The sequence below is a fragment of the Phyllopteryx taeniolatus genome, chromosome 17, assembly GCF_024500385.1.
Source record: "Phyllopteryx taeniolatus isolate TA_2022b chromosome 17, UOR_Ptae_1.2, whole genome shotgun sequence".
In the NCBI taxonomy this organism is placed as follows: Eukaryota; Metazoa; Chordata; class Actinopteri; order Syngnathiformes; family Syngnathidae; genus Phyllopteryx; species Phyllopteryx taeniolatus.
In genome coordinates, this window is record NC_084518.1 from 20,555,636 (window position 1) to 20,576,205 (window position 20,570).

Below are 20,570 nucleotides of genomic sequence, written 5' to 3' on the forward strand. Positions count from 1 at the left end.
CAAGGTTTCAAAGTAAGGTTTAAAGAGGGAGAGTTTTTGGGTTTCAAAACAGGTTTAGGGTCTCAAATTAGGGTTCCAAAACAGGATTAGGGTTTCAAGGTAGGGTTCCAAAATAGGGTTACGATTTGAAATTAGGGTTTCAAAAGAGATTTAAGGGTGTCACCTTTTGCTGTCGTCAAACTTTTTTTTTTCTCTTTCCGTCTCCAAACCGCTACCAAAATTGATCAAACTGACTTAAGGGGCTGCAAAATGTTTTTTTGGGTTTTTTTGCAAATGCTGTTTTATTTCATTTCAAGCCTTTTTTTTTCAGGATTCATCAGTGCCATATAAAGTTCAATATGTAATGTATATAAGGATGATCTCTTTATTGTATCTTAGTGTTACCGACTCAACGGGATTTTAAAAAATTAAAAAGGGGGGAAAAAAAGTGCTCGTTTGATTCATTTTTACGACCACGACACTTTTTGTAAATGTTTTTATTTACAATGAAACTTTATTTGTCATGTTTGGTGTCAGCTGCTGTTTCATTCACGCAGAAAAACACACAAAAAAACAAATATACACATATACATTTCTATATATTACTCTTCTTATATGATATACAGTGCTGGTACAATAAATGTTTTGGCAGGAGTTTGGTTTTGATGTTTCGGCAGAATTATAAAAATATTCCTATGGGGAGTCGGTCGGCAACAAACACTAAAGTTCGGCTCATTTAGCGTCATTATAATTCAATTAGTTATGTACAATCAGAGAGGGGTTTTCTTCTTTAGTTTGTGCTTTGGATAACGGAAAAAAGAACGAGTTAGCATCGGACAATAAAAACGTATAATTTAGACTTTTCCCTTGAAATATCCACGTAACATTTTTTGTCAGTACATTTTTACCATGTAATATTCCGAATCTTATTTTTTTCTTATGACATTACTACTTTGTTAATCCAGCATTTTTTGTGCATCATTTTTTTTTGCACGTTCGTTACGCAATAATTTTTGCCCAAAACTGTCGTCGTAAAATATTCTGACTTACTTATGTAAAAATAACTTGTTTTACAAAAGAATCCTTTTGTTTTCAATTTTTTTTTTTTTGTCTCACCATTCTATTTTTTTAGGAAGAGTCAGACTGGTAAAATTGCGATTTTTTTCAGATCTTGTCTTTATTCTTGTAAAATTATATTTTTTTTCAAAATGTTTATTCTGTTTTCCCATAAAAAGTTTTCGACGTGAAATATTAGATTTATCCTTATGAGGTAAAAAAAAACAATTCAAATTCAATTCTTTTCTGGAAAGTATTACACATTGTCATGTAAAAATCTCTTGCAACCTTAATTTACACGCATTAATAATTATAATTTGCACTATTATTGCAACTTTTTCCTTAAATGTTAGGAAATCTTTTCACAAATGATTTTTCAGAATATTGCCATTGATACTCTTCCTTTTCCTCTACGTAATATTACAACCTTCTTTCTCGTAATGTAAAAAGAAATTCTCATAAAATTGAAAAATCGTTCCTGCTAAAGATTATTTACGCATTAGGTTCATATTTTGCAGGACAAAAGATTTTCATGGAATTTTCTGGAATTAAAAAAAAAAAAAACTTCATTGATGTAAAATTCAGACTTTTTCTTGTGAACTGTTAGGACTTTTACCATGGAGCGGAATTCTTGTAAAACGACAACAACGTTCTCACGTGATGTTGCGTCAAGGGTTGAGCGTGGAGCTGGAAATGTTTCATTGTGTTCGGAAACGAGAGGACATTTTGTACGGATCTAGCTACCAAAAGACAACAACAAAAACCACAAAAGTCCGTTCCGGGGATTCCCAGTGGCTTGTTTCGTCGCCTAGCTTCGGGAGCGCGGGTACTACTGCAAGTATCTGTAGACCTTGAAGCAGTGGTTTCCCGAGTCGGCCACGGCCACGTGTCCGTCCGAGGTGAGGGCGAGGCCTTGGGGGCCGTACAGCGGGTCGGCCGACGTGTTGATGTACGACAGGAACGAGCCCGTGCTGTCGAAAACCTGACACCGACGACAACAACAACACAGTTAGCACCACAGTTGCAGTTTGGGTTGGACTAGAACTTTTTCTCATATTACCATTTTTTTTTCACGCAAATTCTTCTTTTCATTCTTATTTTAAATTGAATTTAAATGTCAATTTCCCCCTGATATAATTTTCTCCACCCAAAAATATTTCCCCCCTCCTTTTTAATTTTTGGGTCAAATTTGTATTCTTTCACGTAAAATTATTGTTTTCTTATTTTGATTTTTTTCTTGCAATTCTTTTTTTAGCTTATATTATAACTTTGTTCAAACTAAATTAATTTTTTGTTTGACTTTTTTACACATTAATGACATTTTCTCCTCATATAGTGATTTGATGGATTCCAATTTTTTTTTCACATTATGATTCTTTGAAACAAGCAAGTGGCACAGTGGACGACTGGTTAGAGCGTCTGCCTCACAGTTCTGAGGCCCGGTGTTCAATCCCCGACCCCGCCTGTGTGGAGTTTGCATGTTCTCCCCGTGCCTGCGTGGCTTTTCTCCGGGCACTCCGCTTTCCTCCCACATCCCAAAAACATGCATGCTAGGTTGATTGACAACTCTAAATTGCCCGTAGGTGTGAATGTGAGTGCGAATGGTTGTTTGTTTGTACGTGGCCTGCGATTGGCTGGCGACCAGTTCAGGGTGTACCCCGCCTCCTGCCCGATGATAGCTGGGATAGGCTCCAGCACGCCCGTGACCCTTGTGGCTCAGATAATGAATGGATGAAACAAGCAATTTATTTTTAGTTTGACTTTGTAAAAATGTTTTTACATTTTGGCTTTCTAACATAAACATTTTTTTATTTCCCTCATAATATGACTTTTCACTTAAAATGTGTTTTCTCATTACTTTTTCCAAACAATTTTCTTCATTTAAATTTTCTTTCTCAGAAAATTACAATCTCTCCTCATATTAATGGACTTTTTCAATGTCAATTTTTTTCCTCCTATTATTATGACGTTTTCACACCCCAAGAAAATTCAGTGCCCCTCATATTATTATTATTCACCAAAAAATAAGTGTTTTGCATGTAATAGCTATTTTTATATAAAATTATTTTTTAATTTGAAATATTTCTCTGTAAAATTATTTTTTCCTCTTATTATTATGATGACTTGGTCACATAAAATTACTTAGTTGTTATTATTATGACTTTTTAAAACATAAAACAAATATTTTGTCATATAGTTTTTTTGTTTTTTTTTTATACAGATAATTACGTTTTAAGAAGTAAAAATAAACATTTTCTATCATGATTTTTTTTTTTTAAACGTAAAATTATTATTTCCTCATATTATTACGACTCTGAAATGTAAAATTAACATTTTCCCTCTTATTATTATGACTTTTTTTCGTATAATATTAGCACTTTTTATGTGAACTTCTGAGTTTATTGTCATATTACGAATTTTCTGGTAACATTACAACTTTTCCGGTAAACTACAATTTATCATTTTATTCCCATTTTTTTAAAAGTAAAATTACAACTTTGCTCTCATTTTATTCAAACTTTTTCCCCCCACATACGTAAAATTTATATTTGTCATATAATTGCAACTTTTCCGGTCAAATTCCAACTTTTGTGGTTTTTTTATTCCCACTTTTCTCACATTCAATGACAACTTATTTTCATATTACTCCAGCTTTTCGGGTTTATTGTCAATTGATTGGGCCTCTTTTTTTTTCTGGTCATATTGTGACTTTTTGTCGGCCAGATGACAATATACATCGGCGCTTTCGTGGTCACCTGTATCCTGCTGTTCCCCCAGTCGGCGACGATGATGTTGCCGCTGGCGTCGACGGCGACGCCGGTGGGCGCGTTAAATTGACCGTTGCCTTCGCCGTGAGAGCCGAACTTGAACAGGAACTCGCCGTCGGCGCTGTAAACCTGACAACGGGAAGTAGAGCGAGTCGGGGAAAAGGTCGGCGCGGCCGGGCGTCGTGGTTACAGAGACGAGTCGTACCTTGACCGAGTGGTTGTGGAAGTCGGTGACGACGATTTCGTTCTTGTTGTTGACGGCCACGAAGTGAGGACCTGTTCGATTCAGGAAGACAAGCAGACAAACGAGTTCAAGCTAAAGCTTTCGCGGGCTGTTCTGATTGGCTTAGAGCGACGTCACTCGAGTCCACTTGCCACCAAGCGCTTTGCTTTGCTTTGCTTCGCTTCACTTCGGAAAATAATGAGTCGTGAAAGTTTGCCGTGAAAATTTTCAATTTTAATCAAGTAAAATAATGGTCGTCGTCCCCCCCCCCCCGTAATACTACGACTTCATTCCAGCGAAATTGAAGCTATTTTTTTTCAAAATTTCTTCAAATTTTCTTGTAACATTTTAACATTATTTTCCGAAAATTCCGACTTTTTACTCATAAGATTTTGAATGATTGCTGACGTGAAAATTAATTTTGTCATATAAAATGACATTAAATAAAAATTCCACGGAAAATTCAAACTATTTCCTTGGAATATTTCAATCAGAGGCATTTCTGATTCCGTTTATCTCGTACAAGATACGACTTTTTATGAAAATGATTTTTCGCCTGTAAAACGACAAATCAGAACATCATTCCGCATACTATGATTTAATTCTCGTAAGTTATAACATATTCATGATAAGCAATTTTCGCAAACTTCTATATATTATCATTATTCTTTTAAAATTCCAACTTTTGGATTTCAACTTCAAGGTTTATAATTGCCTCTAGGTGCCACAAGATGGCGGCAAAGCACTCCTTTACTATTAGCCAGCACTTTCGCCCCTCTAATAGAAGCTTCTCCACTGACCTCAACATAGTTCCTTGGTACCAAGATGCCACGAGAGGGCACCGATGCACTGCTTGTATATTAGACGCGGCCTGAGCACAAAAAGCGCTTGGTGGGAACTTGTTGGACTCGTCATGCACTACCGTGGGGATCACTGACCCCCTCTAGTGGTTAGTTTGGAGCACGACACAGTGATCATCACAGGGAACAGGAAGTGATGACGGGGAGGAGGAAGTGGTCATCAGCACGACAAGCGGCGTAAGACAACAAGTCCGCTCCACACGCACGCGACTGAAAAGTACTTACTGAACACTGAGCCTGACTTAGTTACGTTTGGAAGAAGTTTGTCTGAGTGGAGAACAAACAGACGCACAAAAGCGCAACAACACAAAGACACAAGAAAACAACAACATAAGAAAACATACGACAACACGATGTGCCACATGATTATATTATCACTTTTTTTCCCCAAAAAATATGACTTTTTTCTTGGGAAATTGGGAAAACTCTTTTCCGCACAAGAGGAGCATTTTTCCTCATGTTCTGATGTTTTTTAATGTCGGGAAAAAAATAACGACTTTTTCAGGGTATTCTGATTTCATTCTTGTAAAACCATTTTCTGGAATATTTGACTTTTTTTCCTCAGAATATTCCGCCTTTTTCTTGAAAATGACAACTTTTTAAAATCAAAATGATTTTTTATAAGATTGAAACATTTTAATTTTCTTGAACTATTATTATTTTTTTTTTAAACGTGATTTTTTTTCCTCATGAAATTGCAAATTTTCTTTTTGACTAAGATTTTTGTAAAATTACATATATATATATATATTTTTTTTTTTTTACATACAATTCTGACTATATTCTTGTTAAATGACAATATTTCTACGTGAAATTATGACTTTATTTTTAAAACGTCATTTGCAATATTACTCTATAATATAAAGAAATTTGGGAACATATTACTTTTAAGATTTTGATTTTATAATCTTGAAAATGCCTCTAGGTCAATGAAAACCGGTCACAAATGATTGACCTCTCTCTTGCGTAGAGGTCATTCCCGGAGCGCAGGTGTTGTCCCTAATGTTGTGTCTTATCCCGTAACGCTTTCAGGTGCGCTTAGCGAGCGTGCGGTGGACCTGCGAATTGCCTGTCGGAAACGCCGCGTCCCCCGAACTTGGTGACGAGCTTCCCGTTGGCCTGGAAGATGAAGACGCAGCACGCCTTGTTGTCCACCGCGATGATGTGGCCGTTCTTGTCCACGGCCACGCCCTTCGGACCCATCAGGCGGCCCGACCCGATCTTGTTCTGCGCCGCCACAACAACAACAACAACAACAAGCACATTTGCACGCAATTGGGGTTTCTCAGAAGATTGTGCCCTTTTTCTTGAAACATTGGCACAAAGTAACAAAGGGTGACACAGGATGGCGTGTCGTCATGTGTTACCATGTGTCAACGTGTGTTAGCATGTGCCACGATATAGCGGAGACGTCACAGGCCTCACCTTGAACTTGCCGTCCGGGGAGAAGATGCTGACCCAGCGGTTGTCGTAATCGGCCACCACGATGTCGCCGTTGGAATCCACGCCGACGCCGGTGGGGCGCTGCAGCTGGCCCGGCGTGCGGCCGCGGACGCCGAAGCGCATCTTGAACTGGCCGTCGTTGGAGAAGATCTGAGCGGAACACTTCTCATCATGCGCGTGACGAGGATGAGGAGGGGGACAAAAGTGTTTGTGACACCGACCTGGATGCATTGATTGTTGCTGTCCGCCACCACCACTCGGCCGTTACTGGACGCCGAGATGCCCTGGACGTTGGTGAACTCGCCTCGCTCTCGCCCTCGGGATCCTGGAAAAATGCCACGGAAAAAAAAAAACATCATCGCAGGATATACGGTGCGTATGACGCGTTACGACACGCGAGAACACGTAAGATCATGACACGTGACGTGACACATCGCAATGCACGACACACGATTATTGGAAAAGTGAAACAACTATTGTAAAAAAAAAAAAAAAAAAAACTTTGAAGTGTAATATTAAGACTTTATTTGTCATGTAAAATGAGTTTTTGTCACTTAACATTATGACTACTCATCTTGTAAACGTGTAACTTTTGAACAAAAAATGAAGACCACCTTCTTGTAAATCGTAAAATGAAGACCACATTCTTGTAAAATCACAACTTTCACGTAAGATTATGACCATTCGTTGTCTCGAGTGTCAGTCACCACGTGTGAAGAAAACGCATGACGAGAGATTTTGACCCGCATGATGACGCGCGCAAAAGCGCGCCATGTCGATCCTTGGCTCACCGACTCTGTAGATGAGCTCGTCCTCGATGGGGTTCTCCTTCTTCTTAACAGTGCCGTACATGCTGGAGGGCCGCCTGAGCGCCTTCTGCCGGACGTGGCCGGCGGTGCCACCGGGCGACTTGACGCGGCGTTTGACGTCGTCGGGCGAGGGCGGCACGTCGCAGGGCTTGACGGCGCGCAGGCGGAAGGGGCTGCCGCGCACCGGCTGCCCATACAGGCTTAGCGCCAAGGCGTACTCGCCCTCGCCGCGCAGCGCGTAGCCCACCTCGTACGTGCCGTTCTTGTTATCCGTCACCTCCGTTTCGGCGGCGCGGCTGCAGTCCCCCACCGACGTGATCACCGCTTTCAAAACCGCGTTACCCGTCCTCACTAGTTTGCCGTCCTGGGGAAAAAAAATTTGATTTATTTATTTTTTGGGGGACAAGATGGTGGCAAAGCACTTAAAACGGAGAGGATCATAAAGCATCAACACCATGCTTCTAGCAGGTACACGACCGCGAACCCATGTTTCATAAACAACTGTATTCAGTAGTTAAATGATTTAACAGAAACAAACCACCTTCACACGAATAGTATTCGCGTCTCACAAGATTTCGACTTCAAGCCTGCGTGCGTCCCTCTCGCACTGGTTCAATGGGTTTATAGTATTCGTATGAATGATCAAAAATCAATATTATTACTTTGTCTTTGGTGGTGACGGTGATGCTGCGGTGCTGGCCGGTGGTGGCGTGGCGTAGACCCTCGCCCGTGGCCACCGAGGTGTGAGCCACCGCCGACGTGGTCAGCAGAACACCGAGATTCTGGATGGACCGGCGCAGACCTTCAGTCTCCACCTGAATACCAAGAAATTTAAGTTAGGTCGAGATCACTGTCACAAAAAACCGCGCTAAGAGTGTACCTGACAGTCCAGGTGTGCGTTCTGATGCGGTCTCTCTGGGAAGTCGTGTCTCGCCAGCGCCGTCACGCGCTCACTCATTTGCTTCTGGACAAGCAGAACCTGAACACAACCCACAAATCAAACATCTTTTTTTGGAACCTAGTCTTCGTTATTCTAAAAAGTCCACTAGAATATCACTATGTCAGGATTTTGGAGTACGAAATGAGTGAATGATCCTGAACGCAAATACTGCCCGTATTTGAAAGTGCTTGCGTAGCGGACAACCACAAAATAGCATGGACGCCTTTCCCGCTTGTTGATATATTGCTGTCATAGATATGACCAATAGGCAAACACGAGACGCCTATGTAAACTGTAGGCACGCAGTTTAAGGCGACGCTAAGCTAGTAGGGGCAAAGTTTGTGAACGGCACGAAAACCAAAATAACAAGGATGCCAGCACACGGTGCTGCATAAGGTTGCCCACAATGCTGTACAATCACAACAAGAAAGCAGGGAATAACCCTTCATAAGCAAGCCTTTTTTTTCAAATGTTCTGTATTAATAGCACATGCTTTGACATTCACAAAAAACGCGTGGCAGTGTCGCTTACCTCCGTGGCGCTGCCGTGGTTCAGCGCTTGCTCGGTGAAACTGCAGCTGCTCTGGATGTGATCCCTGCCTTGGAGGAGAGCCGCCAGCTGGGCCTCGAGGACCTTCTGCTTGGCGCCGCAGATGTTCTCCAGGTCGGCCACCAACGTCGTCTTGCGCTGCTCTAAGGATCGCTCCAGCTCCTGGAAAGTGCTCGTTATCTCCGCCACCGCTCCGTTCTTGCGCTCGGTCAGCTGGCGGGAGATCTCGCTCACCAGCTCGATGGCCGCCGTGAGCTGGGGCAACCTGGAGGGAGGGCGCCACAGGGATTTTGTCACCTGGTGCGCTGCCAGTTTCCAATTTCTATACAGTGAAACCCTGCATGTTCGCAGCTCAGCATTCACAAATTGACCTATTCGTGGATATTTTTCAAGAATAAAAGTATTACTTTGCCGCCATCTTGTGGCATTTGTTGAAGTGAGTTGAGGAGTTTCATTTCGACAAAAGTAGTGCTTTGTGGAATCTATAGGCAGTTACAAAGCTTGTTTAGGGGTGAGTTTTGTATGCTCTGTTTGTATATGTTGCTGCTCCATGTGCCAATGTAACAGTTGTTTAAATAATAATAATTACTGTAACGTACTATATACCGGAGCCATTTGTGTCCCCACGAAATAAAATGCAGTCCTGTCAAACCTGGTTTATAGATTTGTTGCCTTTCCTGATCAGGACTCTTTTGTAAAATAGATTTTTAATCTCAATGAGGTTTTGGTGGCTAAATAAAAGTTAAATGAAAAAAAAAAATATATATATATATATATATATATCAAACATGACTGTGGGCGAGTGGTTAAAATCTCGGCACAGTCAAGGCACAAACAAGGGCAGAAAAAAATTAAGTTGCCTAAGATTGGCCAGTACACATTTAGAAATTAGTTAAAAGTTGTAAAATCAGATTGTTGAAAAAAGACAGAAATGTAAGTTTATTTTGAGAGAGTTGCAACAAGCAAATTGATTTATTGGAACGGGCTGTATGCTAATTTCCATTAGCCCATCTATGGCGTTTCACATTATACGTCAGCATTAAGTGGGCAGACATGATATGGTTTAGTTAAACATGCTGGGGTTTAAACACGAAATGTTTCCTTCTCTTTTGTTTTACGTGTCAGTTTTACAGTCAACTTCAACTGCAAGTGACAAATAAACAGCTTGAGGCTGAAGAGCCGATGCCAGTCACCTGCTGCGGATGGCGTCCAGCTGGCTCTTGAGTCCCGCCTTGTGCTGCTCCACGACGTCGCGCAGCGGGACGGTGACGTGTTCGCGGTGCTCGCATTCCGTGCACTCCAGACACATGGCAGTCTCGCACGACTCGCAGTAGAACTCCATGACCTGCGGGGGGGTGGGGGGGGGGACACAAAGTGTCATTGGGGCGCTGGACGAAGCAGAAGCACTGACCAACAATTCCAACCTAAATTGTAATATTTGTTCCATGAAATTGTATTAATTTATTCCCTATAGCGAAGCCTCGTTATTCTGGGGTTCGTGATGGTGTATAGATGCCACAAGATGGCGGCAAAATACTTCATATGCAGAGGATCATAAAGCATCAACACCATGCTTCTAGCATGTATGCAATTATGAACTCGTTTACATAAACAACTGTATCGAGTAGTTAAATTATTTAACACAAACAAACCACCTTCACATGAGGCTCACAATATTTAGACTTTTTCAATTCATAATCGCCTATAGATTCCACAAGATGGTGGCAAAGCACTTTTTGCTATGAGACGAGGCTACGGCATGACTAAATGAAGCTCCTGCTCTCAGTCCAACATAGTTTGCTGGGCGGCAAGATGTCACCAGATGGGGCTAAAGCAATACTTTTATATCAGACGTGAGTATAGTTTCGCCCCGAAAACATCTTTGAATGGGCGAATTTGCGAATGTCGAACCGCGACTACAGCATTTCTCTTGGCTGCGCTGTTCCCAGTAGGAGTATGTGGACGTTAATTCTTTTGTCCAGATTTGAGATTTCAGCCTCTTGGTGTTGCCATGTCAATCTAAATTGGCCAGGGCCTTCACAATCAGTAGTGCTCGCCCATGTAACATAATCTACTGTATATTAGCAGTGGGACTTATTATTATTTTTTTTTTAACCAATCAGATTTCCTATTCGTCCTCAAAGGGTCAGAGCACTGGCCCTTGATGATGTCAGCATTTTTCCTTCCTCTGATTGGTTGGTCAGCGCAAAAGTTGACTCTGTAGTGATTTGCACACATTAATACATTTAATAATCAGCATCTCTGGTGAGTATGATACTCTATTTGAATGTTTCATGTCATTATGTAGATAAATATTGATTTTGAAGTGCTCCATGCGATCGGGTTTTCTGCTGCTATATTGTAATTTTGTCTAATATTAATTGATATGAATATATGAATAGGTGGATTCAGGTAATTCACGTTAGTTCCCAGTAAACTGATTTGTGGTCCCGACGAACCTTCCCCTCATGGTTGGGGCAGCTGAGCGGTTTCCCCGCCACCGCGGCGCTAACCGACTCCAGGACGCTGCAGGCCTCAGGTCTCGAACACTCGGACTCTCGTTGCAGGACCTGAGCACAAATAAATTGTTTAGCTTTACTTTCACTTTTTGGGGCAACAAGAAAACGTTGCAATTTATCTTGCCTGATTAGTAAGTACTGAGGTTTTTAGAAGTTGGAGTAGGCCAGATTAAGCCATCAGGCTCCCCTTATGACTCTGCCCCTCCTCATTTCTTTAAGGTCATCCTCCTGTGTATAGGACAGTCAGTTCTGGTCATTATAAATATCAGTCTGTCTTCTAGTGTTGTCCCACCGTCGAAATTTTAAACATGCTGTGGTGCAACCCCTGCTCAAGAAATCTGGTCTCCATCATGGTATACTACCAAATTTTAGACCCATTTCCAAGCTGCCTTTTATTTAGAAAATTCTGGAAAAAGTGGTGCACACCCAGTTGAAGTTATTTCTGGATGAACATAATGTCATGGAGGTCTTTCAGTCAGGTTTTAAGATGCTGCTTAGCACAGAGTCAGACCTATTAAGAGTTTTTAATGACATCCTCCTGCTTAATGACTCTGGGGACTTTGTGTTTCTTGTTCTGCTGTACCTGATTACAGCGTTCGAAACGTTAGACCACAGTATTCTATTAGCTCGTTTGCAGAACCTGGTGGGCATTAGTGGTAGCACTCTTGAGTGGATTAGATCCTATCGGGCAAGCAGGTCTCTGTGTGTTAGCCTTGGTGGCTCTGAGTCTCACTCGGCTCCACTCTCTTATGGTGTTCCACTGGGGTCAATTTTAGGGCCCCTGGTGTTTTTGTCTGTATTTGCTGCCCCTGGGTTCCATCCTGACAAAGCAAGTGATTTCTTTTCATCGCTATGCGGATGACAGACAGATTTATGTCCCACTAAATAAAAAGGATACATTTTCCTAAAAGTCAAGTTTGTTCTGTCTGGAGGACATTAAAGCCTAGATGGCACTGAACTTTTTGAATTTTAATGACAAAAAACAGACTGAAGTTATGTTGTCTGTAAATCTCCCCATTGACTTGGGCTCCATGACACCCTATCAAAAGCCAACAGTCTCGAACTTTCGACAGTATAGATAGTAAAATGAATATATATTATATAGTTAGGAATAAACATTGTACTTAAATGTACTTCAAGAATCTGATTAAAAAAATACAAAAATTATACAAAAATACAATCTTTTCCCCAAAATAAAATGAAAAGTAACATTTTAATGAAATGCTAAATATATTTGGAAATAATATTCATAAAACAGCTACAGAGGAATAAAAAAAATTATTATATATATATATATATATATATATATATATACACACATATAATTATAAAAAAATAACAGTACAAGAAGTTCGTAAGAAATAAAAAATAACTAAAATAACTAAATCAATAAAGTGTTCAAAAACAATTTCAATATTTTACAATTAAATGATAAAAACATATTAAAATAATGGCATCAACAATTTGACCATACAGTACAATAAAATTAAATAATTTTAAAAAATTAAATGTAAAATTGTTTTTATGAAAAGAAAAACTAGATGAAAAGCGTTGCATAGGATCTGCCACTGCTTAGGTTAAAAACACAAAAAAGTAGAATTAGATGAAAATTACAATAAATTACAATACACTAATTAATGAAATGCAAAAAAATTGTTTTTTAATGAAATGAAATTTCTTATTCAGCTCTTTTCATGAGCGAGTCAAAAACTCTCAGTATAATGCAATGTACTTCAGCACCACTACAATAATAATCAATTGTTTAATTTGCTTCGACTTCACTATTTTCCGCTTGCAAGTTTGAATAGTGAAAAAGCCCCAGAAGGAGGCGCTATTGCACCCAGCCTGCCTGGTGCAGGTTGAAATTTCATCCGTTGATGTTTTGGCTCTTGTTAAGTCAACTGAGGGGTCCTGAGCTATTCCAGGAGATAAACTGACATTCCCCCAACCTTACATCAGCCCCCCCAAAATAAACCCTGTGGGAGCTCTCGCTGTTAAAGGACAACACATGATTGATAAACACATCCGGTGTCAAACCTCCATCAGGTTGGTGATGAAGAAGTTGTTCTGCAGAGCGCACACGCCTTTCTCCGGCAGGATGGACGTCTGCCGACATACAGGACACGACAGCGTCAGAGACTCGGGTGGAATATAGTTCTGCAGGCAGCTGGACGGACGGACAGATAGACGGACAATGAGACAGGGAGCTTGCTGAGTATTGTTGCGTATGGTCGTATTTCATTGGAGACCGGGAGGAAGGGGGGACTAAACTGTGTACTTGGGTGCATCTGAACATAAATACAGTAGAACCATGGTTTTCGTGATATATCCGTTCCAGAAAGTCTGATTAAAACCAAATCGTACGAAAACCAAAGCAATACTACCCAGAGGAATAAATGTAAATCCAATTAATCTGTTCCAGACACACAGCTATATGAACGAAAAATACATTGTATAGAGAATAGCTATTGCTTTACATACAGAAACAAGTGTGAAATAAAAACAAATGACTAATGAAGTGCGTGGATGAACATCTAACATTACTTTTACCTTTATTGAAGTTTTACTTTTATTAACAACGCAAGGCAATCACAAGACTACCGGTCTGCTCAGCAACACTCAGGCCTGTTGGGGCAAGGTTGGTGTAACATCCTGTCAAAAGTCAGGCCTTCAAAGTAAAAGCACGCTAGTATGATAACTGTTTCACCACACTTTCTGTGGCCCCATTGTGGCCTCAAAGACCGCTGAATGCAGGCAACAGGAAATAGGATATTCATGTTCAATTTACACTGCAGGCAAATGCACAATCCGGATCAGGTCTTGATTCATTACGAAAGAAAATGAATCCAGAATGTAAAAAAAACAAAGCCATGCCAATGTAAACATAACCTCCTCGGTGGAGGTAATAACACACACACACACACACACACTTCAGGCTAATGTTTTGGGGTCCGGGAATGATGGTGGGGGGGGGACACTCAACAGGTGGCTAATGCCGTGAGAATGCCGAGGTTAGCGTCGTGCTTTAGTGTCTTCTTGCGCACACGCTGAAAGTTGACGCCATTTTGTTTGATTAAGATGTGGATGTGGTGGGCACAATTTGAGTTGTTGTGATCGTGTGGTGGCGGTTGAAAGCAAAGAGTCAAACAGTCAAAAACAATTCAAACTCAAAAGTCAAAAACTATGTCAAGAACCACGTCAAAGACCAACTTCAAAACCAGTCAAAGAACCTCGTCAAATACAGACAGCAACCAGTCAAAAACCACATCAAACAAAATAAACCTAGTAAACAACCATGTCAAGTACCAATTTTTAAAAAACAAGTCAAAACCCAAGTCACAAATCATGACATGGTTCAAGTACGAATTTAAAAATTGCCCAAAAAAGAACAAATTAAAAAAATTGTAAAAAAAAAAAAAAAATCTGTTATAAAACTGTACTGCAGTGTCCCTTTTCCTCATTTGTTTGACAGCTCACAGTTAGCATCGAATCATCCCAACATCCAACGTGTCCAACGCTTGTGCGGCATCCAGACAAAAATGTGTTCACCTCAGCAGGACGACAAAATCGCACGGCCTCAACGCTCAAAGGGAGGATTAACGCCACTTTAATGCCGCCCATTCACTTTACACACGCCCAAATATTCATGGAGGGAAACACGTGGCGTGGTCCCAGTAGGCGTAAGTTTACACAGTCCATCTCTGAGGGCAAACCCTCGCTGCACCGACACGCCACCATTTGCAGCGTCCACGAAAATAGAGACCTTTGTCTTTGCCTGTGGGCGCAGCATGGCAACAAAGTTAGAAAGAGACAAGGAACAGTACAAAATTAAGTCAAGAACCACGTCAGGTACCAAGTCGATAAACAAGTCAAAAACCTGTAAGGAACCACGTCAAAAATCTATTTCAGTACCGTGTCCAAAGCCAATTAACTACAAACATAAACCAGTCAAAAACCAAGGAAATACAAGCATAAATGCAACCATATTAGGTCTTGCTTATTAACTATTATGCAAATGAGGGGGTGTTACCTTTCGCAGAAGGTGTGCAGACAGGGCAGCACTTTGGGGTTGCGGTAGTGGTCCAGACAGATGCTGCACACCAAAAACTGCTTGTCGATCTGACGCACCACCGGACCGGCGGTCCGGCCCGACTCCCGTTTTTCCATGGCCGACGCTCACGGGCGCTCAGGGCCGCCGGCCGCCACGCCTCAAATCCTGCGACAAAAAAAAGGGAAAGTTCGAGCTGCGCCGGGAAGAAAACGGACTAATTCCTTGATTAGGGATAAAAAGTCTTCATTGTTGTTGGGGGATTAATATGGCAGCAAAGAGATCAGGAGGCAAGCCAAAAAAAACGGAAACAAAGTGACACACTTCTTCGCACTCATTGAGAATGAACATGAACATGAAAGGGAACATGTAAAATAAGTCAAAAACCATCCTGCCATCCATTTTCGGTACTGCTTCATCTTCAAGAGGGTCCCGGGCGTGCTGGAGCCTATCCCAACTATATTTGGGCGTGAGGCGGGGTACACCCTAAACTGGTTGCCAGCCAATCGCAGGGCACATAGAAACAAACAACCATCCGTGCACACATTCACACCTACGAGCAATTTAGTCTTCAATGGCAGATGTGCTAACCAGTCAAAAAAATGAAATACAATTATTTCCCCACTTTCCTGTCGGGGCGCTGGCGAGTCAATTATGGGGAGGTTGTGTACGTCTTTGCTCGTTTGGCCGAGAAGAGAAGGCCGGCAACATTTCTGCCTGAGCAAAACGAGTCAAGCACTGCGGACAGCCCGACAGACACCAGGGAAAGTGGCCACTTTATTAGGTACAGCATCTAATCCAAAATGTGTGCACATCTGTCGCTGCCGGATTTAATGGCCGCCTGCTGTGACTTGACACACAAGCACGCCGAATAGGAGTGACGAAAGGCTTATGTTGGCAACCAATCTCAATGTGCTTTGTTCATATGAGTGAACACCGGTTCTTTTGAACAGAATAAACCACTGCAAAAAAAAAAAACACGTTAAGAAACTGTCAAAAATAAAGTTGAAATCCTTGTAAATGGAGTCAAAATCCAAGTCGAGAAACAAGTCAAAAGTCAGTCAAGAACAGTCAAAATCCGAGTCATAAACCAGTCTAGTACCACGTCAAGAACCAAGTTGAAAACAGTCAAAAATCAAGCCAAAACCACCAACACCAAAACAAGAACCACATCAAGAATCAGTCAAAAGTCTGTATACACACACACACACACACACACATCATCACAGTGCAATTTCGTTGGTCTAAATTTAGTCGAGTGCATCAGCAGCGAGATCAGGATGCTAAAATAAGTTTGGTGAGAGGGAGAAGTTTCAAAACATCAAAACTATTTCCTCAGGCTGGAAACACACAAAACTAAATGCTATGCTATGCTAAACTAGCCGTGATAATCTACAGCTGAGAAGTGTGTCAAGTCGTCAGCTGACCAAAATGTACCAGTAATACTTTTGACCCCACAAAAACGGAGGTTGTAATAAGATTATGGTGCATTCAACACCTCTGGGAAATCTGTAAAATGCCACACAGAAAGTTACTAGTAAAAACAAAAGTTGAAGTATATCCATTTGACCCGATTTTGCGTGCGTTTACTTGTCCCAAATGTCCTAAATCCCAGTTTTCACAAACGCACCATCAAAGAATTAAGACATTTCGTGGAACATTTGCCATGATCCACACACACACACACACACACACACACACACACACACACACACACACACACACACTCTCACACACACACACACTCTGGCAACAGGAAATGGAATCCAAGGACTTCCTGCTTCCCACTTCCTGTTTTGCTGTCCGGAGGCCGAAAAACAGATGACTTCTTAATAGCCAATACAGTAAACACATCAACTGTCGTGAGCTCTCGCTCTCACACACACACACACGCGCGCGGGCACACACACACACAGAGAGAGAGCACGTGATACCTACAGTGCGTTGTATGAAGTTCATCATTCTTGGCGGTTTCTAGTGGAATCATTGCAACAGAGTAAGTATGAGCATGCATCCCAGCCTGTTCGCTCGCTCGCTCGCTCGCTCGCCCACAACTTCCTTCCCTCCCGACCGCTCTCTTACTTTTCCCTTCACACAAACACACACAAATCCACGCACAAATGCACACGTGGGAAGCCCCTCCCCCTGTGAAGTGCTCCGATTGGCTGGGGAGCGAGGAAACGAAGTTGGGGGGGGGGGCTTGCATCATGGACCAACAATTTGTGTTGGGTGGCGCGAGGAAATTTAACTCTCCCATGTCCAAATTTGGTCCATTTCATATTGTTTCTCAAAATTATACTATCGGCCAGTGCCCATGTGTGCGTATTTTTTTTATTTCATTTTTACAAATTATGACTCAATCAAAAGTGTTGAAAATGGCTAGCTTTCTTTAACGATGCAACGTTTATGGCTCAACAAACATGCCGTTATTTTGTGGGTTTGCTGAAAAGTGATGCTTTTGAAGTATTCTGCCAGACACCAGCAAAAGGTACAGCACAAAAAAAGACAAAATGTTTTCAAAAACAAGTTCAAAAAAATCAAGCCAAGAGCCAAGCAAAAAAAAAAGAAGAAGAAAAAAGTCCAAAAACAAGTTTAAAAAATGACATAATCCAAGTCAACAACCTGTGAAGAAACTATTCAAAACACAGGCAAGAATCATGTCAAAAACTAAGTGAAAACTTAAGTAAAACCAGTTTAAACAGTAACAAAAAAGAAGAAATGCCAAATACAAGTTTAAGACTAAATTTTAAAAAATGTCAAAATTAAGTAAAACCAGTAATAAAAAAACAGTGCAAAAAAAGAAAGAAAAAACTGTAAAAAAAAAAACAGTCAAGAACCACAAGTCTAAGTACCACATTAAAAACAAAGTAAGAAATCGAGTACATAAAAAAACCACCACCACCACCACCACCACCACCACCATCACCATCATCATCATCATCATCCCGTGCCACGTTGCTGGCGGCTAAGAGGATGAAGAATTTACGAGAGCACCGCAGAGCACGCCGACTGTTTTCGTGTCGTGTTTGCATGATTGCTCATAAACGTTTGATACCAATAATCTGCTTACGAACCATCAACATCAGCGTTCCGCGCTTTGCCCCCCGGCTGTGCCCGAAAAGACACAGGAAGTCAGCCATTTTGGTTCTAAGCGGCTATTTTAGGCTCAAAAACTGTGTTAACTGCGAACTGTGTTCAAAGCTTCTCCAGTTCTTTACAAACGAGTGTCAGCATGCAGTGTTACGCAACACGCGGCTGCACGTTAGCGACGGAGATCTTCATCTTCATCTTCGTGACGTCACGTTCCGGTTAGCTGCCGCTCCACTGGGATATTTAAAGGAACAAATTACTTCAGGATGGGCAGCTCAACCCTGCGGCGTATAATCTCCCCCACAAAGTACCCGCCACCTCCTCCCCTATCCCCTGCGCACATTCCCCCCCCCCCCCCACGCGCAGCAAAGATTGCGAGTAACGCACGGGAATCACGTGCGCGTTGCATAAGAGTCGCTTCATGTATGTGTTTATTTCCGAGAGGGTGGATTTATTAGTCATTGTGTGCAGGGACAATGAAGGTCAGTGAAGGCGTCGCAGAGTCGCAAACATGTGGCGCCTGTCAAATGGTGATGGCGACGTGCGGCGTTTACATTCAGTTGCCTTTCGATCCGGAGGGAATTCAGATTTAAATGCAAATCGTACATACTGGATGGCTATTAGCATCCTGCATAAACACAACGTGAGCTGAATTTGACGAATGTCTGAAAATGTGATTTTACAAATGTGATCCAGTATTCTTCATGTTGTATTTACATTGGTCCAAAATGTGGAGACCGGATCAGATCCGGATTAAACTTGCTGTGATGCTTCCTTAAAACTTTTCCCATTATAAACGATGTGATGAGATTTGACACTGATATAACTATAACATGTTCAGTGTTATTTTCAATATTGCTCCTAAATGAATAAATATAATAATTTTTAAAATAACAAATAATAACAATAAATAAACAAAAATGTCAATAAAATAAACAAATGTTATCAAATAAGCATTCCATTAAATAATATGAACAAATATTTAAGCATTTAAAAAATCCCATTCAATAAAAACATGTCATTAAATATTTACGCATTCTCCACAAAATATAAATCTTATTAAACAAAAGATGCCATTAAATAATTAAAAGTTCTATCAAATGGATTTTTAAAAATGCCATTAAAGAAATATAAATTACATTAAAAGACTAAACATGCTGTTTTATTATATCAAATAAATAAAAATTCCATTAAAGAATTCAAAATTATATTAGAAATGAAATTATTATAATATAACAATAATTATATGAATTCAATTGCCATTACATAAATCAAAAGGGCCATTCAATAATTTCAAATTCTATTATATTATTATATATTACTAAATGAAAAAAAGTCATTGAATAATTAAAAAGATACTGGAACAAGATAAATAGGTTAACTAAATTATTCATAAAAAGTTAAGCTTGGACATTTTAGATAATTACGTCACATTTCCAATGAATTAATTCAGCTCATTTTATCCATCACCTTTAATCTTACTTTCATTTTGGCACAAAGTCGCCTCTGTAATTAAGAACCAAAACCTGCTTAATCAGCACTCTCAAAACCTCAACTCAACTTTATTAAATACAGCACTTAAAAAAAAAAAAAAAAAAAAGAACCGCAGCTGTAACAAGTCTCAATTGTCCCAAAAATAATAATAATAATAATTGGACTTGATTTGACTTCACCATGACTCTAGCATGCTCACCCTCAACCTCCTCCTCTTCCACATTCCTGCCATTCTGCTCTCCACTTCCACCCCCCATCCGCCCTCCCTCGACACCCGGAGGTTTCCCTTTGGAACACTCCGCCAGCATGACAGCCATTTTACACATACGTTCGCATGCATAATACAAATCAAAACAAATCCACTTCGTCATCCCGAGAGTATCGGAGGAGGTGATATCAGGGCACATTCCCTGCAGCATCACTCGAGTACGCACGAAGCACGGATGGACGGAAGACTTACATACAGGTCAGGGAAGACTTCCGGGCAGACGCCTCAGCGGCGGTCTCTCCTCCTCCGCGGGGGGCGACCACACCCGCATGTCAAACACCACCACGACATTCCCTAATACGCCTCAGGAATATGGGAACAGGCGTGTTAGAAGTGTGTGATGGCAATAAGCGTGGGTGCGTGTATGTGTGTGTATGTCTTTAAATGAGTCGTAGAGAGAGAGCATAGCAGCTGATTGGCCGGAGGGGGAATGGGTGGGGACGGGATGGACCAATGGTGGACAAGATGAGCAGACTGGAGGAGAGATGGCAACAAAGAGGTGTTTTTTTGTTTGTTTGTTTTTG

At 41.0% G+C, this 20,570-nt stretch overlaps 1 protein-coding gene across 8 annotated transcripts; it reads right to left on the reverse strand.

Annotated features, from left to right (window-relative positions):
* Nucleotides 1-252: 252 nt before the first annotated feature.
* Nucleotides 253-20,410, reverse strand: LOC133467452 (tripartite motif-containing protein 3-like). 8 transcript variants are annotated; one of them, XM_061752340.1, is made up of 16 exons: nt 20,243-20,410; nt 15,177-15,362; nt 13,184-13,313; nt 11,087-11,197; nt 9,821-9,972; nt 8,610-8,892; nt 8,019-8,117; nt 7,801-7,953; nt 7,121-7,502; nt 6,551-6,654; nt 6,312-6,479; nt 5,945-6,113; nt 5,112-5,153; nt 4,009-4,079; nt 3,792-3,932; nt 253-2,017 (listed from the first exon to the last, which is right to left on the reverse strand). In XM_061752340.1, exons 2-16 carry the CDS (start codon nt 15,311-15,313, stop codon nt 1,865-1,867), a joined length of 2,295 nt encoding a protein of 764 aa, XP_061608324.1. In that variant the 5' UTR covers nt 15,314-15,362; nt 20,243-20,410; the 3' UTR covers nt 253-1,864. The 8 variants fall into 8 exon arrangements, 7 of the variants coding, with proteins under 7 accessions (XP_061608324.1, XP_061608323.1, XP_061608325.1 ...); XM_061752339.1 differs by having other exon boundaries at nt 20,239-20,410; XM_061752341.1 differs by lacking the exon at nt 20,243-20,410 and adding an exon at nt 18,269-18,468.
* Between the last annotated feature and the right edge of the window lie 160 nt (nt 20,411-20,570).

What these genes read in the sequence shown, in the direction of transcription:
- LOC133467452 (XM_061752340.1), bottom strand. Translation starts at nt 15,313, where the DNA reads ATGGAAAAACGGGAGTCGGGCCGGACCGCCGGTCCGGTGGTGCGTCAG. An exon ending in CGAGCTCATCTACAGAGTCG is followed by an intron (nt 6,655 to 7,120) that starts GTGAGCCAAGGA and finishes GCATTTTTCCAG; the next exon opens with GATCCCGAGGGCGAGAGCGA. An exon ending in TAAGTCAGGCTCAGTGTTCA is followed by an intron (nt 4,080 to 5,111) that starts GTAAGTACTTTT and finishes TGAATCGAACAG; the next exon opens with GTCCTCACTTCGTGGCCGTC.